This window comes from Thalia democratica, chromosome 3 (genome assembly GCF_965202585.1).
Source record: "Thalia democratica chromosome 3, ktThaDemo2.hap1.1, whole genome shotgun sequence".
NCBI classification, from domain to species: domain Eukaryota; kingdom Metazoa; phylum Chordata; class Thaliacea; order Salpida; family Salpidae; genus Thalia; species Thalia democratica.
Window position 1 is genome coordinate 40,525,146 of NC_139167.1, and position 21,447 is coordinate 40,546,592.

Consider the following 21,447-nt stretch of genomic DNA (forward strand, 5'->3'; position numbering starts at 1 on the left):
CTTTCTCGGCAAAAAAATACACCCACAAGCTTACCTTGACAATGAGAAATAAAAAAGTTACTATTATATTTTATAGAGTTAGTTCGAACCCGTATAAATTTAAACATTATTGTAAGTTAAGCATTGTTTTACTTTTGTGTTAAAAAAATTAAATTAAGTGATTAAAAACAAATGTAAAAAAAACATTTAAACATTTTTATTGACATGACAAACTACAAAAAAAAAACAAGCTTTTACATGAGAACATCTAAGAAATCCTGGTTTAGAGTGAGAACTTTATCATTGAAAAACTTTAACGCTTATTGAGCTAACACAGCATAACTTTTCGATCTAAAATTATTAAAACTACAGCAGTTAAATGTTTTACAAAAATAAAAATAAAAAGGTTAGAACTTTTTACAGCAATAATTAAAAAAGTTGTGACTCAAAAAAAAAAAATTAAAACAATTTTAGTTTTCTTTAATTGTCGATGAGTTTTCACAAAGGTTCATCAGCTAAAATTCTTTTTAGCATGTAAAACGCTTGTACTGGTTTGTCAGTAGGAACCATATGGCCTGCAGCCTGTTAAAAATTTAAGTTAGTAAAAAATTATTAGGTTTAAAATAATAGTGGTATTCCGTTCGTTGAATATGTAGGCTTGTGGATAAATTTTCAAGTATTTACAGGTAAGGTTTAAATTAAATAAAGATAAGCTATAAAGGAATTATATTACTTCAAGAAAAGTAAAAAAATCGGAGCAATTGATAAAAGTAAAATTAAATTATTTTCATTTAGAATAATTTTCTAAATTAAAAATATAATGATTTAATGATACATTGTTTGAGTTTTTAACAAATAAAAAACTGTTAAAACATTTGCAATCCTAAAAAATGTATTTATTAGTTCTGTTGGAAAGTATTTTTTTTACTTTGAAATTTTTTACTAGTTTGTTTGAACTATTTATTTAATTTTTTACTTTTGCTTTTAAATTAAACATTCACAGTTCTTCAACTTAAACTTTAAGCAGATAAATGTACATTTTTTAATCAGAATTTGTTGTATTGTCAGGTTCACACAAAGTAAAATCGTCAGTCGAAACTTCTAAATGCATTAATTTTTTTTTTTGCAATTTTCAGATTTATTTGGTTATTGATGGATAAACAACTTGGATAAAACTGGTATTACAACAGGTTCTAACTTGTGTGGTTAAACAAAAACTTTTTTGGAAAATGAATATAGGTAATGTGTGCTACCTTTTAGATTAGTTTTATGTCTAGAGCTTTTATAGTAAACTAATTTAAAGTGAATGAAAACTTGAGAATAATAACTTTGAATATATTTTGGAAGAAGTAGGAATACCTTTATTTAATTAATTTTTAAAAAGTCTAAAATAAAAGTATTAAGAATATTTTTTTAGTTTAGTTTTAAAAGCATTAAAAACTTTTTTCTTTATAAAACCCTGAATAGTTTATTTAAAGTATTTTCTATATAAACAGTTAGACTTAAACTTTAATAAAAGTTTTTAATAAAAGTTTTGAAAGTTTTAATGGAACTTTATACCAACTTGTGTTAATTACGATTTATTTTACTTGCTTTTTTAGAAAGTTAAGTTCGTACAATGAAATCACACGAGAAAATTTTTATATTTTTATCATTCATATAAATAAAAATTTAAAAAACTTTTAATAATATTTAATTTTGGTTGAAAGTAAAAAAAATAGTACTTATAAATAAACTATTTAGTCAAGACTATTATTAGCGTACTTTTTTATCAAAATGTGGTAAACTTTTAAATTTTTTTTTTAAATTTAGCCTTAATAAAACTCTAAATCTGAATAGTGTACTTTAATATTCGACTATAAACTTATTAAAAAAATTAACAACATCTACCAACTTGTTTACTTTATAAAATTTTAACAAGAAATTTAACTAAAATGTGCTAAATTAAGTAGTTAAATTAGTGTATAGAATATGCTTCGAAATTATCTAGAAAATACTTTTATAAAACTGTTGCACTATATCAAGCTAATAAAAAAATACGGTGATGTTATTTAATTTTAAAAACATTTAACCTTAAAAGTAGCGAACAAAATATTGTCATATTCTTTGTAAAACCCTGCCAACTGTTCCTCACCGTTTTCAGATTTTACCGTCCATTTTCTTCTGCTTGTCGTGACATCATAACCAAGGTTGTCTACAAACATTTCATTTCCGAGAAAGTTGCATACTAAGTCTAAATCGCCAGCAAAAAACACAATCCTCATAAACGGCTGCAATACAAAAAATTTTTTTTTCATTTTTAGAAGCAAATAAGTATTACCAAACAATTAAGTATTCCTAAACATTAAAAAAATATAATAAAGGAAATCAGTATTCAACTAATTTAAATAAAAAGCCTACCTGTTTTTTCTTATTATTAAAGCTTGGTACAATGTACTATCAAAGTATAACATTTCAAGTTCAGCCAGTTTGTTTATTTTTTCCAAAATTTGTAAAGTTTGTTTGGGAATAACATGTATTTATTGTCGTACTTAAACTTAATTAAATAATTTTTACTCTATTTACCCAAGTAGGGTAATACTATTAAAATTAACAAAGCTTTCTTAGAAAATTGTTTACTAATTTTTTCTAAATGTACGCTAGTAGCTTAATACAACTATTTAAAGTTGAAAAAAAAAGTATTTCTATTCATAAAGTATTAGTAAACTAGATTATATACATTTACAATTCTTTAAGCAAATAGTTTACTAATATAACATTAAAAAGCTAAAAACTTCGATATCTAGAAAAATCAGTTACAGAAATTGGCTTTAAAAAATTCAAAAAGTACTACAACTTGATTTATTTATGAAGACTTGTATAACATTTTTTTTGTTATATTTTAAAGCAAAATTGATATATATGACAACAAGTTTCAATCGTACCATCTCAACCATCAATTCACAAACTTTTTGTTGACTAAGATCTAGTTTTCATTATCACTATAACTTGTCAGTTAGTTGTAAACAATGTAATTTGTAGAAGTCAATATATAGTTCAGGCAATATAATTAAAAATTGTTGATAAAAATAAACTTTAAGCATTGTCTCTTAATGTTTATAAAAACTACTCAAAACCGTTAACAATTATACAAACAACATAAAATGCAATAACTGTTTAAACTTTAAGTTTTCGCAACAGTTATTAGTTATTTATATTTATAATTTTGTATATGCAAAGTTTAACATAAGATTTAAACAAAAAGTATAAATTGATAAAATATATATCTTATTTAATGTGAAAGAAAACGGCTCATTAAGACAGGAAACATGAAAGTGGAATTCAATATAAAGCTTGAGTAAAAAACCTGTTTACAGTACTGTTAAACATTTCAATTTATAAACTTAAAGAGTGTGAATTAAAGGAAGCAGCCGGAAGGAAGAAGTCGGTAAGAAGCAGCCCGAGGACAAGAAGCAGGAAGACAAGGAGGCCGAAGAGAATGATTAAAGACAACTCAATGACTTTTTCATTTATTCTTAGTTTTATGTTATTTTTTACCTTATTTATTGTAAATTCTGTAAGTTTTGATATAATAGTACAGTTTCTGTTTCTTCCTTTTTTTATTCGCGCTTTTAACACTTGTGTAAAAATTTCAAGTTAGGTAGGATTTGATCGATTTAAACTGTTTTAAACAAGCCTTTAATCACTAATTTGAAAAGTTAAAGTTAAGTAGTGTAATAAAATTAACATTTCAGTTTTCAGATTTAAAGAATGTGAACAAATGTGGATTTTTTATGGATACTTTTAATATGAATAAATAATATAAATTGCCACTTTGAAGTATCGTAAATAAATATTTTACAATTATATAAACGTTTTTATTACAAGGAGTTGAATTTTTTGAATTACTTATAAAAGAATATTTTACTTGTAATTTCTCGCAGTAATTGATGTTTATGAGTGCTTAGATGTTGTGTTATAAACACGTTAGATTAAAAAATTAAATGCTTCTTTTACTCAAGTTCTAAGATACTTATAGTATTTTAAATGTACATTTGTGCACAATTTTTTTGTTGTAATTTGTAGTTTTAGTTTAGCATACTGTAATCTCTGCACTTTCTTTATTTTATGTAAATAAAATATATTACTTAAGTTTTTTATTAATAAATAGATGGTCAATTTTATCAAGGACGCAGTTAACAATACATTCTTTTCTATAAAAATATATATTCCCATTTACCTAACCCGTAAGTACTAGTATACGTTGCATAAGTCTCCACGCCGGGTATAGTATACTTTGTAGTATTATATTTGTATAAGTGATTTATATTACCTCGTAACAGTTAATAAGCAATTGTATTATTTAAAACTAACTAAATAAGAAATTATTGAACAACTATTATTACATTACTACTACATTCTTTGTAGACAGAATACTATATACTTAATACAAATGCATTATTTTAAGAAATGTTTTTGAAGTCAAGTTAGATTATTCTAACTCTGATCAACCTTTTTTGTTTTTAGAAATATTAAGAAAATATTAACAAAACTGTTTTTGAGATTATTCTTACTAAAATGTTAAACGTTGTAAAAGTTTAGTTTTTAGTGTTAAATTTTTTGTTAAATAAATTGTATTTTTTAAGGCTATGCTTCAATAAAAATTTAAAAATTTTCTAAAAAGCTACAAAAGTAGTGTCTAACACAGGGTTTCCCAAACTGGGCCAAGACTGGGGGCTATCACAGAAATTTAGGGGTCATGAGCAGCAAAGGGGTTAAAGGGGGGAGGGGGGGCATGAGGTCGTAATTTGAAATTTACACTAGATATTCTGGAGTTAACGATGAAGAGCAAAAATAAGGTTTGAGACGTTTTTAATGGCAGTTGATATTATGAAAAAAAAAGAAGGAAATTTAGGAGCAACAAGGCCATAATTTTAAACATATACTAGGTGTCTGAATATTCTGGAGTTAATGATGAAGAGCAAAAAAAAACGTCTAAGGCGGTTTTAATGGTAGTTTTTGAGAAATATTTTTGAGGGGGCCATGGCTTTTCTACTTTTGAGGGCCCTTTGAAAAAAGTTTGGAAAACCCTTGTCTAACATGTTGTTTCTGTTAACTCCTATAGTAATTTTAGAATACTTTTTTTTTCAATATTAACCTGTCAAAGAATTTTGCACTTTTGAAAAGTTATATCAAACTTAAAAAAAAAAGTTGTTAAATCATTATTAATATGTTACTTCAGTTTAAATAAAAAACTTTTAGAAAGCCATGTAATCAAACTTCAACTGATTTATATTTTTTTTTTGTAGAATATAGTTAAAAATAAACTAACCATTTCAAGAACAATTTCTTTGATTGTTTGAGACATATCACCGAAAAATTGTACATATTGAATATGAAGGACTTCACTGTTCGATTAAATTTTATGTCACTTATTTTAACAATTCGCTTTAAATTTTAAAACATAAAAAGCTTAATCAACCTACAAAGCTTCCATGTAGTAGAATTTCCTTCTAATCTTGCGTGTATTGACTTTTGAACATCTTTTCGATTCAAATAAGTTGATAAAAGAGAAACGTTAGAACATTTATATTCCGTATCAGCCTAATAAAGTTTTTTTTTTAATAAGTTTAACATATATTAACACTACATATGAGCTTGTAAAATTCTTACTACATTAAGTATTTAGTTATTTCTCTTTTAAATTTTAAAACAAAAGCAGGTTAGCTATTTTTATAGATTAGTAAAAATACATGACAGATTTAATATATTTAATGTAAAGTAACAATAAAGGATACTATACTTTAAAAAGCGAAATTTTAATTAATACAACAAAAACACTTTTAAACAAAATCTTTCTTTAAGCTTAAGTAGGTTCGATTAGACATACAAAAGAGCTAGTCGATGTTCCATAAAAGTCTGGAAATTCTATTGGAAAACAGTCTTGAGCGTAGTTGTAACTATTTAAAATTCCGTTCAAAAGTCCACCTCTCATAGTTTCTATCTAAAAAAGCATAACTACTTTGATAAAATTTATATAGTTATGAAAAAATTACAAAATATCTGAATAATATGTTAGATTCACTGAACTAGCATATATAAACAATTTTTGAAAAATTGAACTATATTCATTTAATATTTAAGTTTTAGTAAACTTTAAAACCTAATTTATCTTTATAGTCTAGGCTTTAAATCTGCAAGCTGTACTGTAGGTCTAAATAGGCATTCTAATAAAATTCAATTGTTTTTTTAACTACCACAAATTTAATTAAAAAAAGCCCTGTGAATTAGAGACTTCTGTATAAAAATGATCCTAAGATTTAATGAAGGGTTGATGGTGGAAACTGCTATTTACACTTAGTTTACAGTTTTTTACCAATAAACTAATTTGAACCTCATAGTATCTACATTAGTTAAACCATTAAATATACATGCAAACTAAAAAGATATTCGATAAAACAATTTATATAGAAAGACTACTGTTTTATACGCTATAAGTACTTTTTCATAATGGTCTTAAACTTTCAAGATAAAGATTTTTATGTTTAAAGTTAACCACTACTTTCAAATTATAAAAGCTTTGGCGTTGTCTCTCTACTCACAACGGTTCAAATGTACAAATATATATTACAAAAGAATAATAAAACAAACTTCCTTATCGATTTGCTAAAACCAGCGACAGTCAAGTTATTATAGTTTTTATTAACAGGACACTAGTTTATTACGTTAAGATGTTTGAAACCAACAACATTAAAGTTCATAATAAGAATCTTAAAAACTGCTTTGTTTAATAAAAAGATAAAATAAACAATTTATTATGCCTAATATGTCGAGGATTCAATCTGAGTATTAAAAAATGATATTTTATTTGAAAATTGAAGTAAAGACTAAAATTACTACATTAATCTAAAATTTAGACTCTAAACTATTAATGAATTGGCACTGAAATACCTTTTTATTTTAAACATAAATTCAATTATATCGAATAAATGGAAGCGACGGTGAAATCTTAAGTAAACAAAGACCGTTTGAACTTACATAACTCAAGCAAGAAATAAATAAAAACAAACAAAAGTAAAGAAACAAAAATAATGACTAATATTTAGATAGAAGACATATATAATCAGATATTATACTTTTTATTAAATTGATAAAGAAGAAAGCCGAGCATTGATTCTAATAAGAATTTTTTATAATGGTGACTATATACCGAAATATATAAATTCGTTTGTACAAGTTTTACTAAAGTAATATCAAGTTTATAACTTAAGAATAACAAAATACATAACATATATACAGTTCCTCCACATATATTTTAATTCCAGCTTGGTTAATACTACTAAACTCTTGTGCTATGAGCTTCGGTGGAATTGTAACATAAAATTATATAATATTTACAAGTGTATTTTCTTCTGACAAACATATTTTTTATCTAACTTTACATAGAAATGTTAAACTAATCTTTTTATTAGTTTTATTGAATCTTATGTATATTAAAGCAGTTTAAAGCCAAAAGCAATAATTTCTTTAACGCAATAAGTAACAAAGTTTTGTTTACGAATTTAAAACTATATACATATATATATGTTCAAAATTAGTCTGTTTATAGTTTTATTGATTTGTTTTGATTTATTGAGTGTCTTTAAGTAGTTGTTATAAAATAGAAATAAGAAAAAGTGTAAAAAAGTTCGAAGGATTGAGCTACTAAGAGTAAAACTTATGGTTATGATTATGTAATAATTTAGTGCGTATAAAAATATGCATAAAACTTATCTAAATGCAAAGCTGTTTTTTTTAAATCAACGTTATGCTTAATCTGGAGTTATATAATGAACATCTTCTAACCATTGTAAAACATTCTTGAGCTGAAGAGCTTCTGTCACCATAGTCGTAATCTTTTCCATTGTGACAAAGTCTCATTATCTGCTCATGCATTGTAGGACTGATAAGGCCATGGTAATAAGCGTATTTTATCAGCGATTCAAGGTTTAATCTCTTACTAAGTAAACCATTTCCGATTAAAATACCCTAAATAATTTAAGTGAAAAATTAAAACAAAAAATTAACCACATTTATGCTGTACTATTTTCAAAATGCACGACCATTCAAATTCAAACAACTCAAATTAAAAAATAATAAAGGGACAACTAAAAAAGCAATGCTTGTTTGAAAAAATAAGAAATATGTATGTAGATCCTATTAATATCTACAAGTTTTTTTTTGAGATATGCCTAAAATAAGCTTTAAAGTATATTAACTTTTGTTAATTTTTTTAAATCTTAAAAAATGTTTCAAATTTTGCTAAAAAGGAGAAACCGTTTGTATATATTAATAAGACCTCCATAAGTTTTTTTTCAAGTATGTATAACTTTTTGAGATATGATCTCTTAATATTCTTTTTAAGAATTTGAGTTGTCGTGTAACACCTTTTTCATTATTTCTTTTAAAACAGTTTTGTTTTAAATTTCTGACTTAGAATATTTTCTAGATACATTAAATAAAATTGTAAAAGTTTTAAATATCTAGATAAGAATTAGTTGTATTGAACATTTTTAAGTATCAAAGAAAAATTAACTTAAAAGATTTACCTTTAGTCTTAATCGTATGTCAGAGTTTTCATCAAATATAATTTTTTGTACTAGTGTTGGAATGTACACACCTGCATAGCTTTCACCGGCTATGTATAATTCGTAATCCTTGAAATAGGGAAATTTTTGATAAAAGTTTTTGATTGCTAATAAGTTATCCACAGCTGTCTAAATTGATAATTTATTAAACATTATATTTGTAACATGTAATTTTTTTATACTATTTTTACTAATATAGTTTTTAACATGTTGTTTTTAGGTGTTGTTACCCCGTTAATAGTGGTAAAAAACTTAATCAAAAATAGTTGCAAAAGTTGTTTTAGATTAAAGTTACATAACAGGATTAACTATCAAACAATAAACTTTTTTATATTAATATACGATTTTCTTGGACATAAAAGCACATAGAAAAATTTAACTATAAATTGTGTTCGAAGTCGACTTAAGTTTATAAAAATTGTAAACACCGTGCTGTCATCAATTGATCTTGAAAAGTTAGTAGTATATGAAAATCCAGTTTCAACAGGTGATTCAATGTATAAAATATGTGCTATTTTGTTCCATGATTGGGGATTAGAAACTAGTTTTCCAGATTCATCAAACTGTTTTAGAAGGTTTTAAAAGTTGATAATGCAGCAAAGATAAAAGATTGAATTTATATTTGAATACTTTTTTAACTTGAACAAAAATATTATGTAATTGTGTACTAAAGTATAGAAGCTATAAAAGTTTAAGGTTGATAATGTTGAAGCTTTAGTTTAAAATTTAACTTTTTCTCTTTTTTAAAAAATATTCAATTATGAAATCTTTTATATTTAACAACAAAAAAAAGCACTCAAATAATTTGGTCCTAGGATCTAGTGCACGAAAAAACATTTTGGTTATCGAGTCGCACACTTTTGATACCTTTTAACGTTGTCTAGGACAACAAGAACTGTATAAGAAAACATTGTTTTATATTTTATGTAGTTGCCATATAGTTTATATAAATTATTAAGGCTATTTATAGTATTTTTTTGTAGTTAGTTCATTTGTATAATTCACTTTAGTTTTTAAAAATTTAATAAAAACTTATTTCACTCAATTTTTTTTTCGAATCGAGTTTTTCATTTCTTAATTCCTTTAACAGTTTTTAAAAATTATACTGCAACTTTAAATTTACATAAAAAAGTTATGAATAGCTAAAAAAGATAGTTCGGTTAAAGTTAAAAGTTACATCGTTTAAATTTAGATGTTATTCGCTTCTGTTCTATTAAAATCATATATATCAATTTAGGTTTAAGTTAATTTTAATTAATAAAATAGTCTAAAATGCTTTGAGTATCTTTTAAACTTACTTAACTTTTATAAAAATATTAGGTTTTCATTATAAAGAAAAGTATTTAAAGCTAACAAATATTTAGCAAAAAAAATCTAAGCACTATATAAAATCATAAGGGATTTTGAAAAATTTCTACTTACAAATAGTTCAGAAGATCATTAAAAAAAATAAAATTAAACAGTGTTTTTGAAAATTAATTTATAAAATACTAATTTAACCTTGTATGGTCCATGTTCTGTAAACAAGCCACCCAAAGAGCTACAACCAGGACCACCGTTAAACCAAATAACAAGCTGCTTTGACCTTTTTGCTTCACTTTTTACCAGCCTAAAAGTCAACCGACATTAACCTAAACTATACATACTCATTAAGACAAGTTTTAAGTTATAAATTTAATTTAATAAATAATATTATGTTGTAGGTATTAGAAAACATTTAGTTTTAGTACTTTCATGTATTTAGATTTTGAAATATTTATAAATACCTTTAAAAGCATTATTAGTTTTATTATAAACTAGTAAAAAAACTAACATATTAATTAGTAGTACCATTATTCAGTGTTTTCAATCAAGTATATTTTAAAAGCCATGATTACTTTTTTAAGTTTAACAAGTTCTACATTTTAGTAATAGTAACAAGATCAAGTTTTTGTCGAATTATTTATACAATACCTACCGTCTATATATTTTCAAATTTTACAGCTCATAGTCGAACCAAAATAAATAATATGCTACATTGATTTACATATTCATTTTAATCTCTAGATTTTTGAATAAAAAAGGTACAGAAAAAAGTAGAGCATAAAGCAATAAGCTATAAGATTTTTTGAAGTTTGTTTTATTTTCGGTTATAAAGTATAACATAAAAAAAAAATTTTCAATGCTTTAGAAAACCTATAAAATTATTGACCAATTTTTATTTAAATATTTGGCATAAAGTTTATTTTTAAACATGTTTAAGAATATTTTCAAATTCTAAAAACTAAGTTTAACTGTTTCGATTTTTTTTCGCATAACAATTTTTAACAAACCAATAAAACAGATGGTCGTCTTCTGAAGCATCTAAATAACCGGAGTACATGTCATAGTTGCGAGGTATGTGCTCTGTACCTGGAAGGTTTATTATTTTGTCGGCCTCACTGCTCATGATTTCGTCATTCCAATTACTATCTCGTTCGAACTTCAACTGATCAAGTTTTAGTGATGATGCATAGTTCAAAACCAAAGCATATAATCCAATTAAGTATAGACTTCTCATTTGTTTTTTAACACTTTAAAAAAAATAAAATTTGATTATTTTATCTTTGGAATTGTTAGTTATGTTCAATACTTTAAATTTTAACTAAGAAACTTTGAATAATTAAATAAGCTTACTTTTTCTAAGGTTGCATAATAAAATCAACAGTTAAATTATCATTTAAATAAATAAAAATAAGTTATAAGACATTGTTATTTATAAAAACTTTAGTAAAAAAGAAACTTAAAAAAAAACTCTAATTAAAAAAAAATTTCAAGTTTTTTATACACTCTTCAAATGAAAAGCTTGTTTATTGCTAGCGTAAAAGAATATCTATTCAAAACTGAAATATGATCTTAGCTCGTTATTTAGTGGTACAATTCAAGGAAGCTCACGTCAAGTTTCTTTTACTGCTTTCTACGTAGTTTAAAATTTTTACTTTATTTTGTTTGAAAAACTTAATTCTAAAGACTTTTATTGTAAAAACATATTTCATTCTAAGCAAATAAATAAATATCAAACAAGACTCATTTTTTAATTGAGATAAAAGTTTAATTAAAATTACTTTTTACAACAGCATATTAAAAAAAAAAAAGTTAAGTCAATTACAAGTATTATATATATTGTTTATTGAACCATAAAAAAAAGCGCTTAAAAAGTTTGGTCTAAGGACCTAGTGTACAAAGGAACCGGTTATCGAGTCGTACAACACGTACAATTATACATCAGTAAAAGTTATTAAAAAGCTTACTACTTTTTTAAACTTGCAAGTTATAAATATTAAAATATTTTACGACGGACATTTAAAAATCTAGCTATGTAATTAAAATCGGGTGAAATTTTTTAGTTATGAAAAAATTAGTACATGAAAAATTTGATAAAAAGCTATAGTAAAATGCCTAAAAACCTAACTTTTTGTGTTTCAAATTGAAACAAAAAGACTTTTCCTTAAAAACAACTTTTGTGTTAGTTCAGTGTTACTAAACCGGCTTATTTTAATGCCTAATCAGTTTGTTGAAATTCTAGTTATTAAACAGTTTTTTAGTCTTATCAAACTTTTCATTAATACAAACCTTATAACTTTACAATTGAGCCTAAACTTAAGACTAATAGTCAATATATATATACCTTTCGTAAGATCGAGATGCTTTTGTAAAACGTTTGTTTAATTTACTTAAGTTATTTTTTTATTTCTAACTTTATTCAACACGATAAAAAAATAAAAACTTCAAAATTTTGATCAAAGGACCTGGAATATAGAAAGTCCTTCGGTCATCCAGCTACACACCAATTAAAGGCTCATTTTTTTTGATAAACTTTTGCACTATTTAAAATTTTCAATTTTTATAAAATATTACAGTTATATAAAACAAGTCAAACTTATGCTATATAGTTCAAAGTTCTTTATATCAGCGACCTTTTTACAAGTTTACAATAATAAAAGTATCTTAAGACATAAGTATTGAGACATTAAATTAAGTGATTAGACTAATTTTAATTAGAATAATCACCAATAAATTCAAATATAACATGTTTTTACTATTTTAGGGATGCTTCGATTAATATTTTTGATGATTGACAAAAAAAAGATGACTTTTAAGTAAAAGATTTAGTCTTAAAAACTTAACTTTTCTTTAAACATTATGCATTACAAAGAAAAACATATTCTATAATCAGTATTAAAACACTTAATTGTAAGTAGGAAAAAGGTATGATATTTTTCTTACTTTGTAAGTAATAAACATCGAATGACCAACTAGGTCAGCAGCTTTTTATTAGTCGCGGGAAAATTTATCTAAAAAAGACTGCTCGAGTGCAGCACTGTATATAGAAAAGTATTCCACGTGAAAATTTATTTTACAATTTTTGTTAAATAAAAACTATTTTAAATAAAATTTGATAAAATAAGCTACAATAGAGGACTAATAAAGAGTAGTTAATGAGTTAAGAGCCTAATTCTAGGTTTTTACCACAAAAAATTATCTCATTGGTGCTTTAAACAAGTATGTTTGAACTAAAAACCACCTCGCGGGCCGCATATAAACTGCAAGGATAAAATTTGGCCTGCGGACCGCAGTTTGCTGACCCCTGGTTTAAATAATTAATTTTTATGATTTTATTAATTTACAACTTCAATTCTATTCTTCTTTGTTATTAATTTTACTAAGAAAAAGTCAACAAGCAACAACAAACGTAGAATTGCTTTGATCTTGCTTTTACGACATCTACAACCAATATTAACGTCGTTTTCCTTGTTTACCATATTGCAAACATTTTAATTTTAATAAAAAAAATCACAACTTTTACAAAGTAGTATTACTTAACAAATTACTTATTGTAATACTATTAGTTATAAGAGAGTTTTCAGTCGCTGCATCTTGAAATGATGAACTCTACAGTGCATACTTGTGTTTGTTTTAAAATTAGAATTATACAAATGATCTTAACATGACTATGAAGAAATCTTGAAGAAAAAAACTAGAGTCTATTATAAAATTATTACCTTTTTAACTTAACTAAACATAAAGAAAAATAATTTTTTCCCTAAAACTACGTAAGAAAAAAAAACTGTAATAGAATGTAAATTTGTTGGTTAACCTAATTTAAAGTATAACGTTGTAACTATGCTTTACTTTTTAGATCTGTTGGTATGAAAATGACATGAAATAACTTAAGAGTTTTGATATTTATTAAAACTCATAAGTTTTAAATTCTTTTATAAGAGAATTAGTTTAAACATGAAAAAAAAATAACGACCCTTGAAACTAATTGTTTCCAATATAACTTATTTTTAAATTTTGTATTTTTGTTTTAGCAGAGCTCATTTTTTTGAGCTTAGAAGTTATTTAGTCAAAATAAAATAAAATTTATTTCGTTAATAACTGTATAAAACTTAAATTTTAGGGAAAGTAAAACTTTAAATGATCTTAACTTATTTAAAGTTTTTACTGATACAAACCTTTTTGTTAGTTTTACTTTAAACTTAGGATTTGTTAGAAACTTGCATTAGTGTATTTTAATTTTTATATAACAATAAAGTTTTTAACACTATTGATGTTTTATTTAATAAAAAATTGACAAAAACAATCGTTAGTTAAAAAATAACTTAAAGAAGCTCTTGTAATTTGAATTATAATAGCAAGCTGTTATAAAATAAATTTTAGCAAAAACTATTTTAAGATAATTCTGTATAAATGAGTTTGTTATATAAATCGTTAAGAACTATTTCCCTTGAATTTATTTGTAAAATCAATTATTAAAACTTTGATTTAGGATTGAAGCGGCTGCTACTAAACGGCTTTAAATCATACTTTGAGGATTTTTCCATTGCTAAATCCCCTAAAATACGTCCAACAGTAGGTGAAAGCTTAAATCCGTGACCTAAAAAGGTTAAGTATTATAACTTTTATACTTTATAATAATAAAAAATTGTAAAAGTGTATTTGAGTTTTTTAAAGTAAAAAACTACGAGTACTGAAATCGTCTTAAATGTTTTACTCTGTTTGTTAATAGAACTTATAACTTTATTGAATAAGTTATACTTTTTGTTATAACTTTTATTCCTTCAAGATTATTTTACAAACTAAGTTTCGGTCAACCGGTTCTTAAATTCAATTAAATTAAATAAATTCATTATTTCTCCTCTAGTAGTTGAGATCTCTTTATTTATTTTCTTAAAACCAAAACAAATAATAATTTTTTTATTATGAACTGAGAGACTAATAAGGTTTTTATCAAACTTAAAATTGTTTCGTTCAAAAAATAAAGATGTTAAATAGAAAGTATACGTACTTTATAACTGTTAAGAAAGTCTTGAATTATTATAATTTTAAGAAAATAGTACGCTTTATTCAATTCGAGTAACTGTAAAATATGTGATGTTTTACATTTAGAATTAAGTGATAAAAACAAGTAAATTATAACTTTGTTACTTTAATTTTAATTATTCTACTTCAAGTTTAGCGATATTGGGCACTAAAATATATGTACTCCTAATATCTAAGACATTTTAATAATAAAGACAAATTCACATAACAGTTTGGTACTATTTTTTTTTAAATATTTATAAACTTATTGAAAACTTTTACTATTGTTTTGGATGATATTATTTGTTTTACACTTCTTTAATAAATAATTTTTTTACAAGCTTAGTAGAGCTGTTTATAGATAAAAAAGAAAGTAGTTTAAGTTATTATATTATTTTTTGTTACTTAATTAAGGCTCCTTAAATCAGCAAAGCCCTAATTAAATAGAACTATATACTTAAAATTACTCTTAGTTGTTTATAATACATTTAAAAAGCTGTTTTTAGTTAATGAAGTAGTAATGTAAGATTTTTTGCAAGGTTCAAAAGAACAAATTAAAGTTAGCTACAAAATCATTTTTAACAAGGTTACATGAAAATCTAATTCCGATAAAAGAAATATATATATTTTTTTTTAAGAGACCATATTTCAAAACGTTATACATATTTGAAAAAATAAAATTAGTATGTAGGACATATATACGTTTTTTTTGACATTTTTTATACTTTGCAGGTTTTATTGATATCTACAAGGAATTTTTAAACATTGCAAAACTTTTTGAGATATTTATAAATTACGAAAAACTACTTTATTTGAAAACTTATTTTAGCCATATCTCAAAAAGTATCTAAAATAAAAAAAAATAAAAAAGGATTCTTGATATTAATAAGACCTACATACTTTTATTTCAAAAATTGATTACTTTTTGAATTGTGGCCCTTCAATTTCTTTCAAAGAATATGAATTGTTGGAATTTGAGTTTTGCTAATTTGAGTAAACTTGCACCCTAATTATGTGAAATCAAACTTCTGACGAAAATATAAAAATATTAAACAGATGATGCTTATAACGAATAAAAATATATTACATGATGTTGTATTTGTTTCAGATAAGTTTCGTATAAACTAACCAGAAAACCCTGCTCCAACTATAACATTTGGATGTCCAGGAACTGGTTCTAGTATCAAATCTTCATCTGGAGTGTTCTAGTTAAAATTAATACTATATGAGTAACTTGATACGGTATGAGTACCAAAAAAACTACTATTTAAATCTAAAGCTAAGAACTTTTTAAGGCTAAGTTTTTCTAATTTGTATAGTACTCTACACGTACTGATAAACAGTCAATAGGTTTATTCTAGAATTATTCATCAGATTGAACTAAAAAAGTAGATCAAAAATAAGGCTGTATTTACTAGGTTAGTAATAAAAATAACTAACCTATTTTAAAAAAAGATTATTTTAAAGTACTATTTTTGTTTTATAAAATATATTGTAGATTTAAAACTTTTAAATTAAAAAATTAAACAAGTTTAAGAAAAGTTAGAGTTTTGTCTGATAATAAATACAAAGTTCTATGACTTATAAAAAAACTTAGTTTAAAAAAAAAATTCTCTAAAAGTCTAAATCGTTATCACAAAGTGTTTTTCAAAAAACTTACAGTATAAATACAATTTTCCTGTACAGCAACGTCTTGCTGTAAGTATGGGTAATATTTTTTAACACAATTCAAAGTGTATTCGAACTGAGTGTTTTTCAACGCTTTTTTAACATCAGAGTTCAAAATTTCAGGCTCGTCTGGATTTATTTCAACTCCATAATGATAACAGACCTATTGATGAGAATTATTGTTTTGAGTCAGAATAAGTTTATTAGTCCTAGATAAAAAATGTTTAAAAAGCTTGAATTACAAATTTTATTATCTTAAGTAGATTTTTTTCAATTAAAACCTTTTATTTTATTCTAAAATGCAATAAATTTATGAAGTTTATTTTAATAGTTTTAATAAGCGAGTATTTTTTTTAAAAACCTTCATGCAATTAGGATATTCAAACAATGGAAGAGAGTAGAAAACTTTTCCATCCTCTTCAATAATACAGCTAGGGAAATAATCTATTTTGTATTTGTTTTGATCAATGACCTTCCAATATAAAACATTTATCTTAAGAACCTGTGGTTTTATAATTTAAAAAGTTATAAAAATCTAAGTAGATTTTTAACTTTGTTTGTATTATCAAATCTAAGACTAATACTTTACAATTTTATTTTAGCTTTCAGAGTTTTATATATAGTAAAAAAATTAAAAAATGTTTATAAATTGAAGATGTATAGACATTTTACAAACTCAATATTTTTAACAGCCAGGTAACAAAAAACTATTAAAACTTAAATACTTAAAAAACTTAAATTTGTTTATACTTTTTGTGAATTTATAAGCTGGCTGATTAGTAAATTATATTTCTTTATAGTTAAAGTTGGAAGCCTATTTAAAATTTTACGACATTTAAGCCTTTTTATTGTCCTAAAAGTTATGAAAGTTCCAATAAAAAAAAACAAACAGTTTTTGAAAAGTAGACTTAAATTTTATTCAAAGGGTCAGGGTATTTGATAAGGTGAAGTGAAACTTTTTTTTGTTAGATTGCCAGATTTATTACTAATATCTAAAATAGGCGGCAAAAATACTAAAAGGTGTAATTAAAAAATTAAATAAAGTCAGTTAAAACCAAAATTATAGTAAACTAGTGATCTATTAATCACTACACTGTTTAATAATATTGGGATCATATTTCAAAACGGTTGTTATTATAAAGCTTAATTTTGTTTTTGTCGAGTTATTTTAAAGTGTAAAAAATCGTCGCAGGTCAAAGGTTTCTGTTGGCTGGTCTGATGTCGCCCGCGGTTTATACGTTGCCTAACCCTAGAACAATAAAAAAAAATTTAAGCTTCTGAGACAACACAAATTTATACTTTGTAAAACATAAAAATAATGGAAATACTAATGTTTTTGAATTTCATAGTATTTACAATCTAAAAGATATTGTAGCTTTTACAAAATAAAAACATGTGCCATCTGTTAAATGTTTTTAGCCAATATCTAAAGTTTAAAGTTTTTATTTTTATTTACTTTTATAAAGTAAAAAGTAGACTTAAACTTTTTTTAAACTAATTTTTTTACAAAAATTGTGTTTTTGAATTACTTGAAAAAAAGACTTTTGCTTTTAGTTTTGAATAATTTAAATTACTTAAAATTTAAGATACTAATAATATAAAGGTTTTACAAGTTATGTTTATGTAAAAGTTTTATCAACAAAAAGTAAAAATTAAAAGAATATAACATTTTGTACAAATATAATTTTTTTTTCAAAATATGTTGACTGATTATTTTCTTTCTTGTTATTTAAGTCCGCTTTTGATATGAAATTAAGTTTACTTTTATTTAGCACATTAGATGTTTTCTTATGCATGTTTTAACTCACTTTTAATGGGTACTGAACACCAAGAGGATTTATGATCTTATTTATCCAAGAACCGCAAGTAAGCACAACTTTCTTTGCTGAATACGTACCCTTGTTTGTAACAACTTTTACAAAAGTACCTTTCTTGTTCGCATCTTCTAATTTCATAAACTTTTCATTGTCACTTATTTTTCCTCCCCTTAGTTTAATTGAGACCTTTAGGGTTTTTATTAGTTAAAGGAAAATTATTCATGTAGCTATTCTAAAACTTTTAAAGTATTTTTACTTATTGTAAACAATTGTATGTTTAAAGATTAATAATAAGCTTATTTTACAAAAACTTCTTGTACATAATTTCACGCAAACATTAAATTTTCAGTAAATAATAAACTTTTTACCAACAATGTTATTTAATATTTTATTTTATTCTCAATTTGAAACTTATTAAAAACCAACTTGTAAGGCTTGCAAACATTTGTCTGCAAGCAAAACACCTCCACTTGGTTCAAAAACGGCGTACTTATTTTCACAACTCAGTCCAGCAAATTTTTTGTTAACACCAACACCATCTAAAAACTCGTGAGCAACTTTTGAACTTTTCAAATTTTGCACAATCGTATTAACGTATTCTTTACTTCCAATAGTAATTACACCACAGTTTCTATTTTAGTTACAAACTAACTTAATGATAGTTAAAATTAAAGTTTATTATAAAACTTGTACCTAAAACTTGTTTAAGTAAAGCTATACACATTAGTCTGATTATTCTTAATTCCCATTTTATTTCTTATAAAAATGTGTACAACTTTTACAGTCATAACTATCAGATAAACTTTTATACTTGGTTTAAAAAAAGTTTTTTTAGGATAGTAAGTCTTTTTTGAAAAATCTTGAAATTCTTTAAAGATATTATAAGTAAGTCTGTTTCTTTATTTTTTTAAAGTTATAAGTTAACGACTACTATGTTTTTAACAAAACAGTAGTTTAAATTAAATTTTAAATAAATACGAAAACGTTATATTTGTTTGTTGACAATTTAAAACTTACTAAGAGTTTATGAGAAATAGCTTACTTAAATAGTTCTGTTTTGGAAACTTTAGCCAATTTTTCCCAACGATCAAACGCCTCTGGCATCATTTCAGTATAGTGGTTCTGAATGTAACTGTGTCGCGTTATTCTTGATGCCCCATGAGATGATCCCCTTGTATGGGAAAGCGAAAACTGTATATATAGTTCATAGTTTAGTTTTAAACAAAACATTTATAAAACAAGGTGCTTAAAGTTTAAAACTAATTCATACCTGTTCCAAAACCAGAACATTTTGTTTATTTTCCAGCAGGTAGTCCGCAGTTGACAAGCCTTGAACCCCTGCTCCAACTATTATTACATCATACATAACTTTTATAACTCTGTTCTTAAGAAAATTCAATTCAGCTTAGTTATACATACAATAAAAGAGTGACAAATTTTATTTAAATAAAACTAATTTTTTAGTTTTAATTAATTGCTTATCCATTTTTTTTTAAAGAACAACAAAAAAACTTTACATATATAGCAATTCTGTTTAGTAGTTAGAAAGTTCTTTTATTTCAAATAAAATGCAAAGTGATTACATGTTTTTCAGGCTAGCGATCAAGTTTATTTTTATAAACATTTATTGATGTAAATTTTAGCACACTATGGTAGTTTAGAACACTAATATTTCGTGAAAGTATTAAGTTTGTAACAGCAGGTACACAATAAATATTTTCTTAAAAATATACAAAAAATTCAAAAAACTTTAAAAGGATAGTTAAACATAAATTCATAAAACATGTGTGTTACTTTAATCATTAACCAATATACATGCATCATCCAACTTGCTGCTGTGGTTAAACAATTGCAGTATGTCTGTGTTTGCTTAAAGTTAAAGTGGCTAATAAATTTTAATGATACACCTGCATAACTTACAAAGCAGTATAACTACATATAAATTACACTTGTGTCTGATAAAATTATTAAATGCCTCAGTAAAACTCACATAAAAATATCTTAACATTTCTCACCACGTTCGATTTTTCTTTTTCTTTATCAAAATATACATTTTTATCTATCAAACTAACGAAATTTTTCTTATAAATTTTAGCTTAACAGCTGAATGCTATTTATGTCACCATGATAGTATTAATTAAAAACTGGCATTTAAATATGATTTAAAATATTTTTGGTTATTTTTATTTTAAACTTTTCAGTTCAAATTGATTTTTTTTTTTTTAGCAAGTTTGTTTCTAACTAAACTTTTTTACTAGATCATACTTAACTTTAAGCATTTTGTTTGGAACTTTTAGTATTTAATTCAATTTTGTATATTGAAAGCTGCCTTATTTGAAAAAGATAATTATGAGTTTTATAAGCTCATTACATCACCTTTCACTCTTTTTATGTAGTTAGTCTGTATATACGCAATGAAATATACTATTGATATCTAGATAATTTAATGAACTTTTCTTATTGATATTATTTTGACTATCTTTATAGCGAAGTATTTTCTTTGTTTTTACAGTGTCATTGAAAATAACGAAAAATTTAACAATTAAATATCAACGACCTTAATCCTCAATATTTTTGTTAAGATTCTAACTGTTTTAATTTAGTTAAAAGCCTTTTTACTGTGTCTTCTTAGTTGTTACAGTCTTATATTTAAAGTTTTATTTTAAGTAAACAAAACGTTTTGCTTTGCTAACACTATTAATTGGTTTTTTGATAGTTTGAAAGATTTCTTGATCATATCAAAAAAAACTTTTATTACAACCGTAGAACAAAATAACATTTTGTTTTAAAAATCCAATTTATATTAGGCTTACTTAAGTCGTCATAGAGTTTGTCGAGCTAGAAACTTAAAACATAAAAAATAAACTTAATGTATCTGTTGTCACTGTCTTCATAGAAAATTTTAGAAATAAAGTACTCTGTAGAGCAGTTTTTGATAAATTACAAACTGGAATGTTTCTAAAATGCATGTAATTAACTAAATTTGCTTTTGATATATTTGTGAAAAAAACAATTGAAGTCGATCGTTTTTAAAAAAGAAGATTATAACGATT

General features: G+C 24.3%; 2 protein-coding genes across 2 annotated transcripts; both read right to left on the reverse strand.

The window, feature by feature from the left end:
• Positions 1 to 270: 270 nt before the first annotated feature.
• Positions 271 to 11,130, reverse strand: LOC145831607 (lysosomal protective protein-like). Its single transcript, XM_082938912.1, has 10 exons — positions 10,898 to 11,130; positions 10,086 to 10,194; positions 9,014 to 9,148; positions 8,547 to 8,714; positions 7,804 to 7,986; positions 5,849 to 5,962; positions 5,441 to 5,562; positions 5,291 to 5,366; positions 2,052 to 2,249; positions 271 to 561 (listed from the first exon to the last, which is right to left on the reverse strand). Exons 1-10 carry the CDS (start codon positions 11,122 to 11,124, stop codon positions 478 to 480), a joined length of 1,416 nt encoding a protein of 471 aa, XP_082795038.1. The 5' UTR covers positions 11,125 to 11,130; the 3' UTR covers positions 271 to 477.
• Positions 11,131 to 14,359: 3,229 nt separating this feature from the next.
• On the reverse strand, positions 14,360 to 19,760 carry LOC145832285 (peroxisomal sarcosine oxidase-like). Its single transcript, XM_082939604.1, has 8 exons — positions 19,665 to 19,760; positions 19,437 to 19,585; positions 18,821 to 19,025; positions 18,386 to 18,580; positions 16,939 to 17,079; positions 16,570 to 16,740; positions 16,039 to 16,114; positions 14,360 to 14,484 (listed from the first exon to the last, which is right to left on the reverse strand). The coding sequence occupies exons 1-8, from the start codon at positions 19,758 to 19,760 to the stop codon at positions 14,360 to 14,362; spliced, it is 1,158 nt and encodes a 385-aa protein (XP_082795730.1).
• Between the last annotated feature and the right edge of the window lie 1,687 nt (positions 19,761 to 21,447).